Source organism: Lissotriton helveticus, chromosome 8 (genome assembly GCF_964261635.1).
Source record: "Lissotriton helveticus chromosome 8, aLisHel1.1, whole genome shotgun sequence".
Lineage (NCBI taxonomy): Eukaryota > Metazoa > Chordata > Amphibia > Caudata > Salamandridae > Lissotriton > Lissotriton helveticus.
Window position 1 is genome coordinate 1057431326 of NC_136069.1, and position 22323 is coordinate 1057453648.

The 22323-nt window shown below is 45.5% G+C and overlaps 1 protein-coding gene across 1 annotated transcript in view; it reads right to left on the reverse strand.

Moving 5' to 3' along the window:
* CFAP47 (cilia and flagella associated protein 47) overlaps positions 1-22323 on the reverse strand; it is a 2858849-nt gene that overhangs the window by 1161803 nt on the left and 1674723 nt on the right. The window contains exon 52 of the mRNA XM_078657910.1: positions 10798-10973. Coding sequence (XP_078514036.1) covers positions 10798-10973 — 176 coding nt within the window. The remainder of the gene's footprint in view (positions 1-10797; positions 10974-22323) is intronic.

A 22323-nucleotide genomic window follows, 5' to 3' on the forward strand; every position in this document is an offset into this window, starting at 1 on the left:
GACTCAGTACTATGCTGACGACTACTATGTCGAAGGTGAGAATATGGACGGTAATGATTGCTAGGACAGCCATAGACAAAGAGAGGGAGTTGTTTCAGTTACAGTAGATCACAGTGGACCTTATGTTGAAGTGATTACATCAGGTGTGTCAGAGCCTTTTCTGTTGGATACTGGTGCTGCAAAGAGTTCTATTATGCACTCTAGACTCCCTGGCGCACCTTTGTCTGGCTTAACGAATGTTTCAGTAGGTTTTTCTGGCGCCCCAGTTAGAAACCCGATTTCTAGTCCTTTATCTCTTTCTGTTGGACCTCGTGAATTTGAAGCACCCCTTATTCTGACGACAGGTTGTGGTGAGAACTTGTTGGGATTGGATCTGTTGAAAAGGTTGTATGTGACGTTGTATTGTTCTCCTTCGGGAGTACAGCTTACATTGGGTAAGAAGGTGATCTCTCCGATGTATTTGTCGAAGGATCAACTTCCGACAGAATTGTCTTCTCTCCCTGATACTCTTTGGGCTACTGGTCCTAATGATGTGGGTCTTTTGGAGATTCCACCTTACGTTGTAACGCTTAAAGCAAATGTTAAATTGCCACGCATTCCCCAATATCGGATTTCTAGTGATGGTGAAAGAGCATTGTTAGCGATCATCTATGATCTAATAGAGAAAGATGTGATTGAAGAGACGAGAGGTAATGTGTGCAACAGTCCTGTTTTGCCTGTCTTGAAACGCACTGACTCTTCTCAGCCACCCATTTACAGGTTTGTGATCGATCTTAGAGAGGTTAACAAAATCGTCGTGCCACAGTTTCCAGTTGTCTTACTGCTTTGTTGACTTTGATTCCTGCTTCAGCTACTTGGTTTTCAGTCATCGACTTGAAAAATGCTTTCTTCAGTATTCCAATTGCTGAGGAGAGTAGAGATATTTTTGGCTTCTCTTTAGGAGGCCGAAGCTTCCGGTTTAAAAGAGCTCCTCAAGGCTATTGTGAGAGTCCTTCTATCTATAGCCAGGCTTTGAAAGGTCAACTTGATACTCTTGTGTTGCCTGCTGGTGCTGCTCTTATTCAGTATGTGGACGATCTGTTAGTGGCCGCTGACGATGAGAAAACTTGTAAAGAAGCTACTCTTTCTTTGTTGCGACATTTGTCGGACTTGCATCATAAAGTGTCACCTTCCAAGTTGCAGTATTGTTGCCAAGAGGTGACCTACTTAGGTCATCTCTTGTCAAAGGAGGGAAGAAGGTTGACCCCAGAACGAATTCGCGAATGACTGTACCAAGCACACAGAGAGAAGTGTGTGCTTTCTTGGGTATCACGTCATATTGCAGACAATGGATACCAAATTTTTCTCTGCTGGCCAAACCTCTGTTTGCATTGACTTGTAAAGATATACCGAATCCCCTCCCGTGGTCTGACGATTGTCAGAAAAGTTTTTCGGAATTACGTGATGCATTGTGTTCGGCTCCTGTGTTGGGTACTCCAGACTATAGCAAGCCGTTTACGTTGTATGTGCACGAGAGAGAGGGATGTGCGTTGTCAGTGTTGACACAATCTTTTGGGGACAAGCAGCGTCCATGCACGTATTTCTCGTCGACGTTGGATCCGGTAGCTAGAGCGTTGCCGAGTTGTTTGAGAGCCACAGCGGCAGCAGCTGTTTCCAGTCAACAGTCTGCTGGTTTGGTGATGGATAATACGTTGATTGTGATGGTTCCAAATGCAGTGGATACCTTGTTAAACAGGACCAAGACACAGCACTTAACTAGTGCTCGATTGTCAGGTTATGAGTTGACACTTTTAGCGAGTCATGTGCACATAAAGAGATGCAACACATTGAATCCAGCTACGTTGTTGCCGATTGCAGCGGAGACAGATGTTTCTGAACAGCATGATGGTTTTCTTAGGACAGAGGAGGAAACGAAAGGGACAATAGACCTTAGGGACACTCCTCTTTCAAAGTGTGATGGTACCTTATGGGTAGATGGTTCGTGCTTCAAGCTCCCGAATGGTGATACGACTGTGGCATATGCTGTTACGACTTTGCATACGATTGTTGAAGCTACACGTATCCCACATAACTCAGCTCAAGCAGCAGGGCTGATTGCATTGACAAGAGCGTGTGTGTTGTCAAAAGGGAAACGAGTGACTGTGTACACTGATAGCCAGTATGCGTTTGGTGTGGCTCATAGTTTTGGACGATTGTGGAAAGAGCGTGGTTTTCTGACTTCGCATGGAGCTAAGATTCAGCATGGTCAGTTGGTAAATGAACTCCTTGAGTCACTTACTTTGCCGTTGCAAGTTGCGATCGTGAAATGCAGTGCACATAAGAAGGTTACCGATGACGTTGGTCCTGGTAATGCGTTTGCAGATGAAGTTGCGAAGGAAGCGGCAAGGGATGTGATGAGTCGAATGTATGTTGCGGGTCCGGCGAGATGGGTTCCGGATAGAGGAATGTGTGAAGATACGATAGAGAGTGTGAAGTCAATTCAAGCTGAAGCTACAGAGAAAGAGTTGAGCGTATGGAGAGAGAGTACGGGTAAATTGGATTCGAATGGTTGTTGGGTTGAGTTGTCAGAGCATCAGCGATGATTGTTACCCGATGCGTACGTGCTGGCAGTGGTTACAATGGCGCATGGAATGGCTCATATCAGTACGAAATGGATTTGTAAGTTGTTGGCTCCAGTATGGCAAAATGCTGGAATTCCTAAGTGTGCAGAGAATGTGGTCAAAAATTGTATGGATTGTCTGATGTACAATCCTGGCAAGGGAACTCCAACTCCAGCTGGTCATTTTGCGCCTCCGACGTATCCGTTCGAGGTTTTGCAGCTAGATTTCATCCACATGGAGAGGTGCAACAATTTGAAATATGTACTCGTGGTTGTTTGTGCCTTTTCAAGATGGGTAGAAGCATATCCCCTGAAAGATAATACTGCCTTGTCCACAGCTAATGCCCTTGTTAAGGAGTTTTTCCCTAGGTACGGTTTGCCGAGAATGGTCTGGAGTGACAATGGGAGTGAATTTGTGGGTCAAGTGATGAAGAGAGTATGTGATGGTTTAGGAATTCGTCAGAAATTCCATGCTGCAAATCACCCCCAATCAGCTGGTTTAGTTGAGTGCTATAATCGCACCCTTAAGTTGAAATTGGCCAAGATACAGGCGAGCTCTGGTCTTAAATGGCCTGATGCTTTGCCATTAGCACTTCTGTCAACAAGGATGACTGTACATTCTCGAGTGGGACTTAGTCCCTATGAAATAGTTTTTGGTCGCCCGGAAAACATATGGGGAGTGCCGAGGCCGACGAAATTCAGCGAGATTGAACACCCTGTATTGCTTGACTATCTGTATGATTTGACGGCTAAATTGCGTGTCTTACACCAACAGGTTCATGACACATTTCCTCAGGCTCCTGAAGATCCAGGACACGCCATCGATCCTGGCTCCTGGGTTTTCGTGAAGAATTTTCAGCGGACAAAGGACGATCAGCCCCGTTGGACTGGTCCCTACTTGGTGCTATTGTCTACGCGATCTGCAGTACGAGTGCAAGGGAAGAAAAACTGGATCCACGGCGTACATTGTAAGAGGGTTCCTTTGCCTCTGCCGTACGACCAGTGGGTCCAGGAGGGCATTCCTGATTCAGAAACTGACGCTGTGCCTCGTTTTCTGCCTTTTAGCGATGCACGTTTAATTGGGACGAGTTCTGAGCGTGAAAGCGACAATCTTCTGCAAGAAGCTGTGCCACCGTCAGTTCGACTAGACACTACTGATCCTGAACTTTTATTCCTTGACCAGACATTGCCCGATAAAGGCCGTTATAATTTGCAACCAAGAGTCATGGGACAAATAAAATAAGAAATTTTCCTTTTTACTATTTTTTCAGCTCTCCCATCTGAGAAACTGTTTTGGCCGATTTTTGTTTTTCGAACCGCCATCCGGGTTCAGCTGTAGGGTCGCGGTGTAAAGACTTGGGAGTGCAAGCCGAAGACATAAGGTTGACGGTTCTGGTTGGTCCTAGGGCGTTCCCTGGACTGACAGACGCATTTCTTAGCACGGAAGACCCAAAAGCCGCGAGCAGCACGGTTAGAGGATGGAGTTTTTTGAGATGGAGAGACCTGTTGAAGAAATGAGTTTTAAGAGAAAAATGTGCCGAATTATGAGTAGAAAGTGTTTTTTGATATTATGTCTTTTCATGTTACTTAGCTTGATGATGTTCTTGATGGGATATATTATATTCTCCTTTCAAGTGACGTTTGCACCCACTACACAACCCATACCTTCTTCTACTGTTTCTTCGCATTCTTTTCATCCTCTGCCTGAACATGAGTCCATTAGGAGATTGGAATTCGTTAATAACTCCTTTGTTCAGCTTCTGCACCAACACCAGCTAGTAGTGAACACTACAAATTGTTGGGTGTGTGGCCTTATGCCCCATACAATCTCAAAAGGTAGAGAGTTTCCCAGGGACCAGAAAGGACTGGGTATCAACAGTTTTAACAAAAAAGAAATCCTTTCTGTGTATTAGTCTTTCTATAAGTGACCAACAGGCCTACACATTTAACTCATTTGGTGTTACTTTTGGGTTTTAAGCAGTTTTTCAACATTAGTACGCCACACTAGAATGTCATTTTGGTTACTCTCAAAGTTTTTTATTTAAAATGTTTTTTTCGTGAAAACTTTTTTTTATAAAAAAGAAGAACATGTATATTCACAGACTTTATATCACGCTTTAAATCATTTAAAAAGTGTGCTCTGTTACACTTATAACTCCTATCTAACAATTCCGGGTTACGGTTTCTAATTCAGAGTCACACCTGGTTCAAACAATATTTGTGTATTCACATTAAATAAATCAAAACAATACAATTCATTAATAATTAATAAGTCCTATTTGTCGACGCGTTTCGGTGCGTAGATTGCATTTGCGGCACCTTCCTCAGGACAGACGTAATTAAAACAAACGTGATAGCTTCTTTCTAAAAGGGAAAAAATAAGTATAATCAATATATTTTCCTAAAGAGAGTTTTTACTCTAGTTGTGGGCTAGTTTACAAGTGGTTACTTATTAATATATTGGGTCCCCTTACTTGAAATTTTAGGGATTTCAGTCCTTGTATTGATCTTTCAGGACTGCTTTATTCCTATATGGCGTTACGTTTCTCCTTGGTAGCGCCAAAATCTTATTCTTTTATTGACTTTCTAAAAAAAGAAAAGCAGGGAATTACGCACCATGCTGGAGATAATGGTATTGGCTAGTGCATCCATATTTCATAATTTACTCACTTGTAGAGATTTTATATATCCCTTTAAAATATGGGTGTCTGTCAAAGCTGGTACTGTTTTCCAGTCTGGCCCACAAGCGTTTTGGTGGTATTACTTTGCCACATACATTTGATAATGTTACTGCGCCTGTAGACAACACATTAATTAATTAAAAAGTTTTTAGCCTACTTATTTGGGTAGGTTTGGCTTAGGGGAGTAATTTGGCTGATACTCACCTGGCAATTTAATACTCAATGCTTACACTCTGGCTCTTTCTTTATTACACCCTCTCCAGTGGTGTCTGTCAACCTGTATTTGGAGTGACATAGTGGTGTATTTAAGTATCATCACCTCCATTATTTTCACCATGTTCTAATATCCCTATCTTCTATGCTTCTAGGGCAATTGGTATGTCATACATACCTTGTTTATTTGACGGGTTTGGCATAAGTCCAGAGTGCGCCTTGACTTTTTGTTTGGAGCGATAATCTTTCTTTGGTCTGTTCTTTTACCTGAAAGGTTAATAGAACATTTTAAGATGGAAACAGTGACGTGTTGATATTTTGTCTGTATATTACATCTGCCGCCTTAATATGGGCATCTACTGTTTACTTTTCGCCCAATATCTCGCTCTCTTAAAATGAAACTTCATTTTAAGAGAGCGAGATATTGGGCGAAAAGTAAACAGTAGATGCCCATATTAAGGCGGCAGATGTAATATACAGACAAAATATCAACACGTCACTGTTTCCATCTTAAAATGTTCTATTAACCTTTCAGGTAAAAGAACAGACCAAAGAAAGATTATCGCTCCAAACAAAAAGTCAAGGCGCACTCTGGACTTATGCCAAACCCGTCAAATAAACAAGGTATGTATGACATACCAATTGCCCTAGAAGCATAGAAGATAGGGATATTAGAACATGGTGAAAATAATGGAGGTGATGATACTTAAATACACCACTATGTCACTCCAAATACAGGTTGACAGACACCACTGGAGAGGGTGTAATAAAGAAAGAGCCAGAGTGTAAGCATTGAGTATTAAATTGCCAGGTGAGTATCAGCCAAATTACTCCCCTAAGCCAAACCTACCCAAATAAGTAGGCTAAAAACTTTTTAATTAATTAATGTGTTGTCTACAGGCGCAGTAACATTATCAAATGTATGTGGCAAAGTAATACCACCAAAACGCTTGTGGGCCAGACTGGAAAACAGTACCAGCTTTGACAGACACCCATATTTTAAAGGGATATATAAAATCTCTACAAGTGAGTAAATTATGAAATATGGATGCACTAGCCAATACCATTATCGCCAGCATGGTGCGTAATTCCCTGCTTTTCTTTTTTTAGAAAGTCAATAAAAGAATAAGATTTTGGCGCTACCAAGGAGAAACGTAACGCCATATAGGAATAAAGCAGTCCTGAAAGATCAATACAAGGACTGAAATCCCTAAAATTTCAAGTAAGGGGACCCAATATATTAATAAGTAACCACTTGTAAACTAGCCCACAACTAGAGTAAAAACTCTCTTTAGGAAAATATATTGATTATACTTATTTTTTCCCTTTTAGAAAGAAGCTATCACGTTTGTTTTAATTACGTCTGTCCTGAGGAAGGTGCCGCAAATGCAATCTACGCACCGAAACGCGTCGACAAATAGGACTTATTAATTATTAATGAATTGTATTGTTTTGATTTATTTAATGTGAATACACAAATATTGTTTGAACCAGGTGTGACTCTGAATTAGAAACCGTAACCCGGAATTGTTAGATAGGAGTTATAAGTGTAACAGAGCACACTTTTTAAATGATTTAAAGCGTGATATAAAGTCTGTGAATATACATGTTCTTCTTTTTTATAAAAAAAAGTTTTCACGAAAAAAACTTCTTATGCCCCATACTACAGATAAAGGTATTCCTTACCTGGTTCTGCCATTCAGCTATAACGGTTCCGTGTGGGCATACAGAACGATGTTCATCTATGCTCGTGAAGTCTACCCCCAACGTTCTGTGAAAGACAATCCAAAGAATAGTGCTCTAGTTAAGGGAATAGTCGATATGATTAAAGGAGCTAGTTCCTATGAGACAATCCCGAAAGATGAGACACTAGCGTATATTCGATGGAACATTACTGGATATGGAGCTAGTCTGAGTGAGAACCAGCGAGTGAAAAGATCCTCTCCGATTTGGATTGTACCCCATCAGGGTCATTACTGTCTGCAAGGAAATGGCAAGAATCCGAGAGCTCAGTTAGGGAAGAGTGTTTGCACTGAGACGTATGTTTTTGCGTCCCAGACTTCCCCATCGTTCCTAGCAGCTAAGGGTACCTATTTCATCTGTTACGATAGAGCATACACATGGTTGCCCCCTGATTTCTCGGGCACATGTTTTGTCTCGTTCCTGTTGTCTCCTACGTATACAGCTGCGGCAGATCATCACAAGACGAGAGTTGTTAGAGGTGTCTTCAGTAAGGAAGATACTGCAGGACAAGAATCGGGAGATTTTCTGAAGGGTTTTCTGCCGTTTTGAGGACCTATGGTTAACAGCAGGAACATACGGCGATTGACGAGAGTGGTTGAGTCCACCATAGTTGAAACTGCCGGTGCCCTTAGTAACTTGACTGCTGAGCTCCAGTCGGATCGCCTCATGACTCTTCAGAACAGGGTTGCGTTAGATGTCATACTTGCAGATAGAGGAGGGGTATGTAAATTGATTCAATCGAGCTGCTGTGTTTTCATTCCAGACAACGCTCCGACAGTGTACCAAGCCATTTCCAAGTTACATAAGATCTCTGAATCTGTACATATGGATAAAGGAGATTGGTCGTTGATGGGATGGTTCTGGGAACTGTTATCCACCTGGGGATGGAAGATTCTGATGATCATTGGGATGGTATTAGCTATCCTTTTCCTGTTCTGTCTTTGCGTACAGTGTACTCCTGCTATATGTGGCCTTTGTGCTACTTCGTGTTCGAGGTGACCTGTCCAGAGAGAGTTACTAAGTACTAGGATGATGCTACAGCAACATCTTGATGATCTGATGAGTATAGACCTGGATTCAGATTGACGTGAGTTTAGGTTATTGCCTATGTAAGGGCAAAAGGAGGGTCTGAGGTTCCGTGAATTCTGACCCTGGGTCATAATGGTCGTGGTTCTGTTACGAATTTGGTAACAGCGAACCGTAAACAGTGAGCTCAGCAAGCATGAGTGTTTCCGTCATGTTACATTGATGGATTCACTGTGTATTTGACGATTTCGTTCTGAAACCCTTGGGTTCCATTTTGTGCATGGCAGCCATTTTGTGGTTGCCCTCACATAGGCCTATGACTGTGGCTGAACAAGTCTCTGGGACACGTGCACCTTAGCTTGAGTTTGTGCTGACTCCTGTTTGACCTGAAGTGAACTGACCCTGCTGCCTGAAGCTGACCTTGCCAAACCAGTTCTTGCCCTCTAGCTGGTCAAGATAGAGATCAAAGAGCAGGACATTGCTGATTTTATGGTATACGCACACACCTTTCTATCTTGCTTCTCATCTGTTTCTGCTCCTTCTTTATGGCCTATTTATGATGGGGATGTGCCTGTTTTTATTATGGGTCCGTTCGACCAGTCTGATGAAAAATGTTAAGTTTAACCAATGATTGATTATGGGTTGGACAAACTGACAAATGGGCTTGTCATCATGCTCCTGCTTTTTGTCGTGGAAACATGTGAGTGGTCAAACTATAAATAAGGAATGTTTGCCTGAAGCACAATTTTTTCTTTAAAAAGGGATGGCTTGCTTTGTAAAGTTGAGCAGTCTCCTGAGAACATACACCGTGTTGTACTTCTAGGATCTCTGTAACTGGCTGCAGCCAATAAATTTGATCTTTGACGCCACCAAGAAGAGTCCCGTGTCTCTGTGTTCTAAGACAGGTGATACCTGAAGACTTTGGGCGTGCCCCTGGCGCCGCTGGGTCTTAAATAACCCGGTTCTTCAGACTGTCTAGCTTCTCGTCTAGTTACATGTGTAGACGGCTGCTTAGATAGCAGCCCAAGTGATCCTAGAATAAATCTAATTATAATGCTTTTCATGGTACAATAATTGTTCCATGAACAACAAAAATACACTTTTCGGAAAGGTGGCCCACCTTGCAATGAAAATATTCAGCATTTCAGTTTTTTCAAGTTCATAACACAGGTATTTGAGCAATAAAGACTGGTGATATAAAGGCATTATAATCTAGAGAAGATAAACATAAAGATAAAGCAGCCCTTAGGGGCCTCTATCATGAGCACTAAGACTATTTGCAAACCCGCTGCTCTCATTACATAGTACGCTCACTCATGCAATGGTATTGGCTCCTGCCAGCCACTCACTGATCCTGAATCAAAGTCACGTAGAAATGTTTATTATAAGAGAACATAGAGTAAGGCAAGATAGAATGTCACATTATTCAATGGCAGTCACAAAGCAGCTTTGTGAGTGTAAAATGAACACATTTCCTTTCTATGCCCACCCTTGCGGGCAGGCAGGACCAAATAGAAGAGCCATTACACATTAGCATAGGAAAATATTATCATTATTAAAATACATTCAAATGAACAACAAATTCTGTATTTACATAGCAAGGGAACCAGCTAGTGTTTTGTCCCTGCTGGGAATCCTTTGACCTTGGTCACACCTCAACAAAAACCATGGGCACCCAAAAATGGGTTTGAAGGCTTGGGTCGCCTGTAAGTCAGGCAACTCTCGAATCAGCCGTGTACCAACAGAATCTATCAAGGAGTGGGTAGGGATAATAAAATCCAGAACTCACTAGGATAGAAGAATCATTCTTGGGCAATTTTTGGCCAACTTAAACCATGAGAGTGGGAGAGTTTTTCTCAAAACCTGTGTACTACTGGGCTTAGAGGGACAAAGAGGATTATTAATACCGCCACTGTAAAAAATCACTGTCCTCCCCTTATTCATGACCTTGTCCGGTTATGTTAGTCTACCTCAGATTCCCTAGCTTTGTCTCTCACTGGGTTGAGATGATTGCTTACCCCTAAGGGAGGTAGGTAGGTACGCGTGGCTGGCACAGGTAAGATCGGTGAGGCGGGTAGGGGCTGGACAGGGTGGGTAAGTCGACAGACGACGGGATAGATAAAATGAAATAAAAAAAGAAATATAACCCCTTACCTTGCGCTCCCCGCATTGGGGATGCAGCAAGCACAAGATAAGTGGTTTTAATATATATATATTTTTTCATTTTACCTATCCCGTCATCTGTCAACTTTTGACCCCACCCCGCCCCTCCCCACCGCTCTTACCTATGCCAGCCGTGCTTGGAGGTAGGTAGTATCCATTCCAACCAAAGCAATTTCCTTGCTTGCATTTATGACCCATGGAATGCTTGCTTCTACACTGGCAGCACATACAATTGCAAGACAATATACAATACTAAATAATAATGCATCAGTGCCTCTGAATGGTGTGGCAACAGATATTGAGCTTTACAGTATTATCAAATTCAAGAGTGAATTAAAGACAAACATCCTTCGTTTGTACTATACAACTCACCTTCCCTCGAAGATGCCAGTATAAGCTGGTGAATAGATTGCCACGTAGGAAAGAGTCTCTTTGGGCCTTAGAACAAAGCTGGAGTCTCCTGTAAGTCCTGTGCCATTCACCAATACATCCAGATGTAGTGCTTCATGTGTAGGATTGGTAATGGGAATTTCTATGCCAACTGTGCCCTGAAGAGATAAAGTCACTTTTATCAATGCCTTTTTATATTTTTCTCAGTAACAAAGGACACAGTAATATACAACTGCTGTGTAGCAATTGAACATGTTTTCTTCAGACTGTAACATTATCGGTTGTCATGCTTAGATTGTGTCAACATTACCAGTACAATCATTTTAAACGCTGGACACCTTCAACAAAAATATTCTTTGAAGTATTGTTGCCAAATGTAAATATGATTTTGAGGACACGGAAATAAAATGGTTAATATCACGAAACAAAAGGCGTTACTAAGGGGGCGATATGCAGCCACAGTGGCCAACCTTGGGAAATGGGGTACCAAGTTCTAGAACTGCTGACGAGAGGCAACAACCTCGAAACACCGGTGTCCAGGGATGGCCAACGCGACTGATTTTTCCTCAAGACCCAGGCAGAGGCGCACCCGCTGATGCTGACTACAAGGACCACAACGCATCGGGGCTACACGCTGGTAGGATAAGTAGTGAGCGACCCACTGGACTTACTTGTATATTCAGGCTCCCTTGAGCCGGTGGGGCTGACGAGCCCGGGTTACGCTCCTACGTGCCACGAGCGGTACCAAACCTGAAAATATTTTTGGCAGCCTACGCAGCACCCCTTCACACTTTCCTACTCCCTGCTGACGAGAGGCAACAACCTCGAAACACCGGTGTCCAGGGATGGCCAACGCGACTGATTTTTCCTCAAGACCCAGGCAGAGGCGCACCCGCTGATGCTGACTACAAGGACCACAACGCATCGGGGCTACACGCTGGTAGGATAAGTAGTGAGCGACCCACTGGACTTACAAGTTCTAGAACTGCCCTGGGCTCACTGTCCTGCGATTCAGCGTAAGTCACCTAATCTTCCTTTGCTCCCCAAAATGTATAATGTAATCTGGTGCTCATGTAAAAGCTCTAATGGGCCAAGTTAGCTGTATATAAAACTGCAAAAATATATATGTCTGTATTTAAGACCTGGTATTGTTATACTGACTGATCAGGAATTGGCCCAACTCAAGGAATTGGCAAGCAACATGTATTTGTGAAAAAAGTGCACCCAAAACAGACTCAATCATTGGTCAGAGCTTCAGTAGCTGTACTCTGCTCACCAACTTGGTGTACCCACTTAATCATATGGGTGTGCATAGGGAGCTGAAGCACTGGCATATAAACTCAAGCTACCCACTGTCACTGGTTGATAAAAGTATAATGTGTATGTTTGCCCTCAGTCCCATTCTCCTTCCTTTGTGCCCTGGACCGGAGGCACTCAGGGCCTTGCTGCCCCAGAGCAGAAGTGTCTTTTCTCTCTTCGTGTATTCCTATGTGGAATTATGTCTAGGCTTTTACTGCCTTGCTGCCCCAGAGCAGAAGAACAATTGTTACTTACCTGTCAACAGGTGGTTCTCCAGTATTGGTGTTTTTTATAGATTCACATGCTTGAATATTCCCCGTCGTCGGAGTTGGAGTCCCACGGTAAATAAAATAGCAATAACATACTCATAATATGTAAATGTAAAAACATATCACATGAAATATACCTTAGAAAAAAGGCAGTAAAAGCCTAGACATAATTCCACATAGGAATACACGAAGAGAGAAAAGACAATTGTAGTCTATTCCTGTCATTATGTTGGTCTATACTGTAGGCAATCAAGCACCAGCAGCCCTCCAGAACCTTCTCCTCAGAGCTCAGTACCTCAGATTTTCGTAGCACAAGAGTGACCATAGAGTCTATGAGGAGAAGAGAGACTCTGAGGGGAGGTGGGTGGGTCACATGTGAATCTATGAAAGACACCAATACTGGAGAACCACCTGTTTACAGGTAAGTAACAATTGTTCTTCTCAAGTATTAGGGTGTCTTTCATAGATTCACATGCTTGAATATAGAATAGAAAGCAGTAATAGCCGAAAAAGGCTTCCAAGTCATGATACACATGAACAGACTTATAAGACCAAATATATCTAGTCATGCAAATCATACAGCAAAAAGGTAAACCATAATGGAGGCAGGAAGACAGAGGCTCACCTTATTGAAAAAGATTGCGAAGCACAGCCTGTCCCACTACATTATCTGCTTCATTGATGTCACCCAGGCAGTAGTGTTTCGTAAACGTGTGCCTGCTGGACCACGTGACTGCTCTGCAGATCTGATGCAGCGGCACACCGGCGAACAGGGCAGTTGAAGACGACATCACCCTGGTGGAATGGGCCCTCACTTAAGACTGTAGAGGCTTGCCTGCCTCCTGATGGCAGAAAGCGATGGTCGAGGAAACCCAACGAGCAATCGTAGGTTTGGTAACTGGATGCCCTTTGTGGAAACGTCCATAAGCTATGAACAGTTGATCAGCTTTGCGAAAAGGGGCTGTTCTGCTGATGTAAAACTTTAAGCACCTTTTAATGTCCAAGGAGTGCAAGCGCTGCTCCGCTGGAGACTGTGGATTAGCAAAGAAAGTCTTTAAGAAAACAGGTTCGTTGATGTGGAAATCCGAAGGCACCTTAGGCAGGAAGGTGGGATTAGTGCGAAGTACTACACAGTCCGGCTGAAATTACAGAAAAGGAGGATTTATAGTGAAGGCATGAATATCACTTACGCGACGTGATGATGTCAGCGCAAGGAGAAGAGCAACCTTCCAAGTGAGAAACTTCAAGTCTGCCTTGTGTATAGGTTCGAATGGTGCCTTCATTAGTTGTGCTAAAATGATGTTACGGTGCCAAGTAGGAGGAGGGCGCCGAATTGGTGGGAATTTGTGGAACAATCCTTTGAAAAATTGACGTATAATCCTGGAAGAACAGAGTGAGGTGGAGCCATCCTGGCAGAAGCGTGAAATTGCCGCCAGAAAAACTTTCAAAGTTGAATGAGAAAGTCCGGACTGAGCCAGTTGCAAAAAGAACGGGAGGAGCTGCGCAGGCGTGGAACGAAGGGGGTGGACACCAGCAGCTGCGCACCAATGGCAGAACCTTTTCCATTTAAGCTTGTAGGTTTTAACAGTTGACGGAGATCTGGCCTGAGCGAGAATGTCTTTACAGTCTGGCGGGATGGTTAGATGGGCAAATTCAAGGTGCTCAGGTTCCAAGCTGACAAACTCAGAGAAGAGGGGTCCGGATGGCAAATCTGGCCCTTGTCCATCGTGAGGAGGTCCATCCGAGGCTGAAGAAGGATGGGCTCGCACTGGGATAGAAGAAGCAGCTCCGAGAACCATGCCTGTCGAGGCCATCTGGGAGCGATCAGAAGAATGTGGCAAGGCTGCCTCCGCAACTTCCACAATACTCCTGGCACCAGAGGGATCGGAGGAAAAGCGTAAGCAAACAGATTGCACCAATTGATCAAAAGGGCATTGCCCTGTGACCCTCGGTGGGGACGCCAGCTTGCGTAAGATGGGCATTTCCGGTTCTCTGGTGTGGCAAAGAGATCCAGCGACGGACGACCCCATCGCCGAAAAATCAACTCGAGTGTTGGTTGATGTAACTCCCACTCGTGGGTCGATGACGTGGACCTGCTGAGGGAATCCGCTAGGATGTTGGAGACACCTGGAAGACAAACTGCGGTAAGAGTGATGTGGTGACTTAGAGCCCAGTCCCAGACGACTGCGCCAGTTGAGACAAGATTGGAGATTTTGTTCCTCCCTGCTTGTTTATATAATGCATGCTGGTTGTGTTGTTCATTTGAATAAGGACTGACTCCCCTTGAATCAATGGATGAAATGACTTGAGCGCTAGAAAAATGGCCATCAACTCCAGCCTGTGGATGTGCCAGGCTCTCTGAGGCAGAGTCCACTTGCCCTTTATGGACGGGCCTTGAAGATATGCACCCCATCCTTCCAATGAGGCGTCCGTAGTTAGAGTAAGTTCCGGAGTGATGGAAAGGAACGAAGTTCCTGTCGAAAGATTGGATGGCTGCGCCCACCATTTGAGAGCCGCCCTCATGCGAGCGGTTACACAGACTATGTCGTTGAAGGAACCGGTGACCTGACGCCACTGTCCATCCAATTCTTCTTGAATGGGGCGTGTCCGTAGTCTGCAATTTGGGATCAGTGCAATGCACGATGAAGCCATCCCTAGAAATGATTTTAATGGTTGGACTGAAACGGACTGTTTTGTCTGTAGAAGAGACACCAATTGAAGTATCTTTTGTTGACGCTCCTGAGACACAAATGCTTTTGCAAGAGTTGTATCCAATGTGGCTCCTAGAAAATTCTTGCAGAGAGCTGGATGTAATTGGGACTTTTCGGTGTTGATAGAAAGTCCGAGGGAGCGAAATACTTCCTGACAAAGGCATGTATCCTGAAGCAACTGCGTGCGAGACTGTGATTTTAGGAGGCAGTCGTCCAGGTATGGAAAGATCTGGACACCCTGGAGACGCAGATAAGCTACCACAGGAGCTAACACCTTTGTAAAGACGCGAGGGGCGGAGCGTAGGCTGAAAGGTAGTACTTTGAACTGGAAGTCCTTCCTTCCCACGCGTAATCGTAAGTACTTCCGATGTCGTGGAAGAATAGGGACATGGAAGTAGGCGTCTTGGAGATCGATAGTTGCCATGAAATCTCCCATTGCGAGTAAGCGTAAGATCTCCAACAGCGTTAGCATGTGGAAGGATTGGCACTTGAGATACTTGTTTAGTGCTCGCAAGTCCAATATCGGCCGCCAATCCCCGTTCTTCTTGATGATAAGGAAAAAACGGGAATAAAATCCCTTCCCCCTTTGAGATTTGGGCACCACTTCGACGGCACACTTCTGTATCATAAGGCGAACTAGATGGAAGGGTTCCTTGACTCGCCGTCATACGTCATGTCCAGTATCTTCGCCTGCACTTCTTGGCGAAAGGATGTGGAGCCTAACCAACCTTGCCTGCGTAGAACAGCCGCTCCAGCGAGCTGCCGGAAACCAGTACAGGCAATATCGACGGCACAGTCAATAATATCCTCCGATGTTCTCTCTCCTTCTTGGAGAAGTTGTAAGGCTTCCGCCTTTGAAGCGTCAGGAACAAAAGCAAAAAAAGGAAGTCATGTCTGCCCACATCTGGTGGTCGTAACGACCCAAAATAGCCAAAGCATTGGCCGCTCTCACTGTGGTGGAGGCCATCGTGGAAAATTTTGCAGCCTATAGCATCCAGGCGACGACCGTCACGATCTGGTGGGGCAGTAACAGTAGACGCAGGATTCCGAGAACGGCGCTGAGCTGCCTGCGTAACCACCGAATCCGGTTTCGACTGTCCAATAAGGCACGCTCGAGTACCAACAGGCGCCTTACATTTCTTTTCCAATCGGGGCATCTGTGCCGGTAGTGAATTTGGGGTCTGCATCAACTTCACCCCTTCAGTCCAGATAAAGTCAATAATAGGAACCGTATGGACTTATTTAAATGGTTGGTTTTTAAAATCATAGAGGAAGCAATCCTCTTCTCTCTGGACTCTTGGCAACTTAAAACGTTGAGCCGCTCTATCCATCAGCTGATGGAAACTCGCAATGTCCACAGGAGGAGAATCTCATGATGTTACTGGAGAAGGAGATGGATTCTGAACTTGATAGTTATCCCACTCCGCCATATACTCATCATCATCATCTCGAACCTCACCATCTTCGCGGTCCGGAGTAATATCACCTTCATCGTCGTCATACACAGTCGTGTGTATCCGAACTGACGTTTGAATTTGAGGAGCAAAAGTTGGCAAAGGCAACAGAGGAGCCGCTGCAGGAACTGCAACAGGTGTAAAAACAGAAGGGACCGCAGGTACCGGTGGAGATGGCGGGAAACGCCTATTATAGTCATCCAACATATGCTGGAGATTAGAGATGAGCGACAAAGGCACCGTCGCAGTAGGAACTTGAACAGGCGTTTCCTCCTGCTGGAAGTATTGGTCCTCATCATCATTGCTATAATCCTGGCACTTGATGATCAGATCAGATGGACTATGTGCCGCTCTAAAAGACTCGTGTACATCTTCCTCCGAGTCCTGATCCGAGTCCGTGGCAAACAAAAGCGAGGGAGGTTGTGGATCACTGGTGATGGAAATCTGATCAACAGGCACCCCGCGGCGCTGGTGAAGTGGGTCGACGGTGGCAGAGCCAGTGGACGACAGTGGCAGCAAAGGCAGCGAGGCAAACGCAGAAGAAGTGGTCAGTGGAGCTGACGACGACGATGGAGTTGCTGGAACCACACTGGAAGAATCCATCGTCGATGGTTCCGTCGTCGACGGCAATGGCGCCGTCGACGGAGCTTTCGTCGACGGAGTCGACGACGAAGATGACTTCTTCTTTGTCAACGGGGTGGTCGTCGACGGGGCGGCCGTCGACGGAGCAGTCGTCAACGGGGCTGGTTTTTTAACAGTCTTCGTCGACGAAGATTTGGTCGTCGACGGCGGAGGCTTCTTCGACGACGATGAATCAATCGGAATGACAGACGGCACAGTCTTGAAACTGAGGGTCACCTTCGTCGATGACGATGACGTCGTTGAAACTGTCGTCAACGATCCTGAAGCCGACGTCGTTGTCACTGTCGCTGTCGACGAGCCGGAGACGGCATATCTAGTCATCGGGACGACCGTCGACGCTCCCGTCAACGATGAAACATGTTTTCTCACAGAAACATGAGTGGAAGATGCAGCAGACGCCTGAGAGCCAGGTCTCGTGGTCGTGGACGTAGTAGGTAGAGGTGAAGACACCACAAGGACCATAGAGAGTGACATCTTCTTCTTCTTAAGGAATGGAGAAGGTAACTCCTGCACACTACCACGTTTAGAAGCTGCTTGGGAACGACCAGAAATAAGACTTTCAGCATCAGAAAGTATATTATCCTTGTCCTTAAGTCTCTGAAGCCATAGTAGGAGACAGCCTTCCCTGTCCTTTAAAGTCTTTGTGGAAAAAGTTCTACAGAACTTACATTTACCCACATCATGGTCGGGGTATAGACAATAAATACACTTACTGTGAGGATCTCCTGAATAAAGGCGTAGCTTTCCACAAGAAGAGCAAGGTCTAAAAAGAGATTTCTTACTTGAAGACATGTTGAAAACACAGGAAAAAACCTGAAGAAATAGAGAAAACTGAGCAGAGCTCAGGGAGACTCCCTTTCACACGACATGCGGTAGAAAATCTAAGGTACTGAGCTCTGAGGAGAAGGTTCTGGAGGGCTGCTGGCACCTGATTGGCTACAGTTTGGACCAACATAATGACAGTGTCTTTTCTCTCTTCATGTATTCCTATGTGGAATTATGTCTAGGCTTTTACTGCCTTTTTTCTAAGGTATATTTCATGACTTATGTTTTTACATATACATATTAGGAGTATTTTATTGCTATTTTATTTACCATGGGACTCCCACTCCGACGACGGGGAATATTCAAGCATGTCAATCTATGAAAGACACCCTAATACTGGAGAAATGTCCTTCTCCGCTGCTCTGATGGAGCTCAGTTGAGTGGTATTTAAACCTCTGAGTACAGAAGGCAAAAATTGCTGGTAGAGTCACAAGTAGAAGACTGCATCATGAAGGCCAGTTGCAAATAAATCTCAGAACTGAGTTTGAAATTGGACTTTAACACCTGGGTCACTGCCTCATTCCCTTCCTTACCATGCATGGCAATACATCAGATAGGCTGCTCGTTTACATCCTCTTATAACGCCGCACTTTGTAGGAGCCTTAAAAAGGACCTGCACCCACCCTTGTTCTTTTCCCGTGCTTGTGAAGACAGGTTTGTGTGGTGTGAGCCAGGGAGGCTCCAAATCACCTTCTCCTTTACATTTTGGTCTCGGGTAGGTCTATTTTTTGGTTTACATCTTTTTATTGATTTGAAAGAGAAAACAAGATGCATCAAGCAATAACGCCCAGATCGTGGGCCATAAGCAGTTGTAGTGGTACACAGAGCATCAGAAATAAACAAGAAAATTGTCCCGACCCCCCATCTCCTCCCCATTTCATCCCGCCCCTCCCTGGTTCCCTCACTCTTGCCTCGACTGCTGCCAAAAAAGGAACTAAGCATGGCGCAAATCAGTAGGTCTGGGGTTGGGTAAGATCCTGTGACAGTGCGGGAAGATGCAGCAGCCGCGTATACCTAGGGCAGGTGATCTCACGGAATTCAGAACACAACAAGGCAATAAAGGGGAGCCACAAATCTGCGAAAGAGGGCCTATCCCCCTGGAACGAGGAAGAGATACGCTCCATGCCGAGCACATACCACAACCTGTGTAGCCACCTCTGCATCGTAGGGGTTCTGTCCGTGCCCCAGTGAGACAGTATATTCTGTAGTGCTGCCCATAAAGCTATTCCCATTAGCCTGCCTTTACGGGACTTGAGGGATTTGAAATCTGAGTCTGTTCGAGAGCCCCAGAATGACATACTCCGGAAAGCGCAGGATATTGGTGTCAGACTGTTGGTCAATCTCGTCCAAAACCAGTGTCCAGTAGGCTTTAAGAGTGGGGAATTCTCATAATAAGTGAAGCAGTGTGCCATCAGCCCCACATCCCCTCTAGCTGCTCGGATGGTGAGGTACAAGTATGTCATTATCTTAGTTGCAGATTCTACACTAGAAATATTACACCAGTGTCGGGCCCTGTAGTGAATGTCACCCCATTTTGTTTAAGTCAATGTCTGCCCCAGCTCAGTTTCCCACATTTTCTGGCCTGCAGATTAGGTTATTTTTTCCAGGGGGCGTAGGATGTGGTACAGTTCTGTGATGAGTCGTTTAGAGGACTGCTTAGAAAGCAGCCACCGCTAATATGGGGTAAGCTGTCTCTCAGCTCCCTGGAGTATCTGGGGTTGCATCACCCAGTGTCGTATCTGCTGATAGTGGTACCGCTCAGCTTCAGGCATTGCAAAGTCGGATTGGAAGTCTTCGAAAGACAAGGGGCCCTCCACATTAAAAAAATGCCTTATGGATCTGCGGCTTTCCTTGTCCCAGTGACCAAAAGCTGCCTGATCAAGACCTGGGGTGAAGTCAGTATGGTTGGTGATAGGGGTAAGGGGCGATGGGAATGTGGTAAGACCGTTGCGTGTAGCCATAGCATCCCATGCGTTTAAGGTGGCCGGCACTATTGGAGAACCCTAGAGACCAGGGGGTCTGGAGGCTCAGCAAAGGAAGGGAATCTTCCACAAGGGCTGGCCGGCTAGTGCTCGCTCCATGAAAAGCCAGTGCATCTCAGATACCGTTTGAGCCCATTCTTGCAGGGATTGGATCTGCATAGCCTTATAGTAGCGCTCAAGGTTGGGGAATCCTACACCCCCTCCCCAGGAGGTCTAAAGCTCATATCCCTCCTCATCCGTGGTTTCTTGTCAGCCCAAACAAAGGAGAAGAATTCGGCCTGAAACTGTTTAAACATGCCCGGAGGGGGCTCCACAGGTAGGGTCTGGAAAAGGTATAAGATTTTAAGGAGTATGCTCATCTTAAGGGCTGCCACTCGGCCTAGCCACGAAAGGCCAAACAGCTGCCAGCGCTGCAGGTCCCGCCATGTCTGTGCCAATAAGTGAGTGTAGTTTAATGTAACTGTTTCAGAAGTGGATACTGATATTGTTATGCCCAGATAAGGAATGGTTTTCTGATCCCAATGGATGGGACATGCTTGGTTTAGGGCGGCAATAGTTGGCAGCTGTAAGGAAAAAGCTAGGGCCTGTGACTTAACCACAACGACTCGAAAGCATGAGGCAGCGGAAAATTTCTCCAGCTCAGCAAGGAAAGCCGGAACAGACGTCCCAGGGGTCTCGACCATGGCGATGATATTGTCAGCATACAAGCTGATGGTGTGCCGCTCTCTCCCAAAGAGAACCCCTCTAATCTGCTGATTCTCTATGACCCTCTGAGCTATCGGCTCCATGTAGAGGGCGAACATCAGTGGGGAGAGTGGGCAGCCCTGTCGCGTGCCTCTAGCAATCGGGAAGGGATCCGACGTACAGCCGTTTACCCGGACAGTGGCACAGGGGTGGCTACATCCACTGAGCACCCACCTGCGAAAGCGGCTCCCTACCCCAAACTGCTACAGAGTGGTCTCTAGGAAGGACCAGTGTCCTCTGTCGAACGCCTTTTCAGCGTCAACAGATAGCACTACTCGTTCCTCTGACTGGCGGTGTGCCTTGTCCAGGAAGTGGAGCATTCTCCTAGTGTTGTCGCTGCATTGTCTAGTCGCAACAAATCCGGCCTTGGTCTGGCTCTATTAATCCCGGGATTAGCAGGCCCAGCCTGGCCGCTAGTAACCTGGTGAAAATCTTAAGATCGATGGTCAGCAGGGAGATAGGCCTGTATGAGGCGCAATGCCTGCAACCCTCTCCGGGCTTGCGCAAGACTGCTACTGACGCCATGAGCATCGTGGGTGGTAAGTCTGAAGTGTCACCAATCACATTAAAGAGTCGAGTGAATATCGGGGCTAGAATCGAGCAGAAAGTTTTATAAAAGATGGCGGAGCTTGAGCCTAGCGATAGCCGAAATAACCTCCTTGACCCGAATTGGGCTAGATGGTCTGATCTAGTGTTAGGCGGGAATGCATTATGCCCTGATAATACGCTGAGGGATTTTGTTCTGGTATTTGCTGCGTAGAGAAGAGTTCTGCATAAAGTCCCTAAATGCGCAGGATATATCCATCTCTCAGGTATGTTCGGCTTCCCTGGCTCCCCCGGCGTTGAAAATCATTGGGACCTCCGCTGCCTGGCGCTGAGCATGCAGTTTGTGAGCCAACAGGCGGCTGCATCTGTCCCCACCTGTATAAAACATATGTTTCAAGTGGAGAGCAGCGTAATCAGCTCTATCCAGGTCCAGGCTAGCTAGTTGAGCTTGTGCTGACTTTAACTGCCTCCATACCCTGGGGGCTCCCGTTCGTTTGTGGATCCCTTCTAATTCTGAAATCTGCTTGGAAAGCTCCTCCCTTTTCCCCCTGCGTAGATTATTGTTGGCAGAGGACGTAGCTATAAAGTCGCAACTAGCCACTAGTTTATGTGTTTCCCACAGGGATACTATGGACGTTTCTTGGGTGTCATTTACAGATAAGAAGTCCTCTAGCTCTTAGTGAGGCGCGCAATGACTTCAGGGCGGTGAAGGAGTGAATCTCTAAGCCTCCAGGAGTATGATGATCGAGCGGTAGGGGGAAGTAGTAGAGTTATGGTCAAGGCCACATGATCAGATAGCTCCTATGGCTCTATAATTGAGTTCTGTGTGAAAGAAAGAAGGGACCGCGACCCCAAGAAGTAGTCTAATCAGGCATAGGTCCTGCGGGCATGGGAGTAGATGGTCTAGTCCGTTGAATGAGGGTGAAAGTGGCACCACACGTCAACTAACCCCAAGTCATGGAACCACTCTCGACCGCTGTCAAATAAAGCCCCAAGACATGGAACAACTGTTGGCCGCTGTCAGATAAAGCCCCAG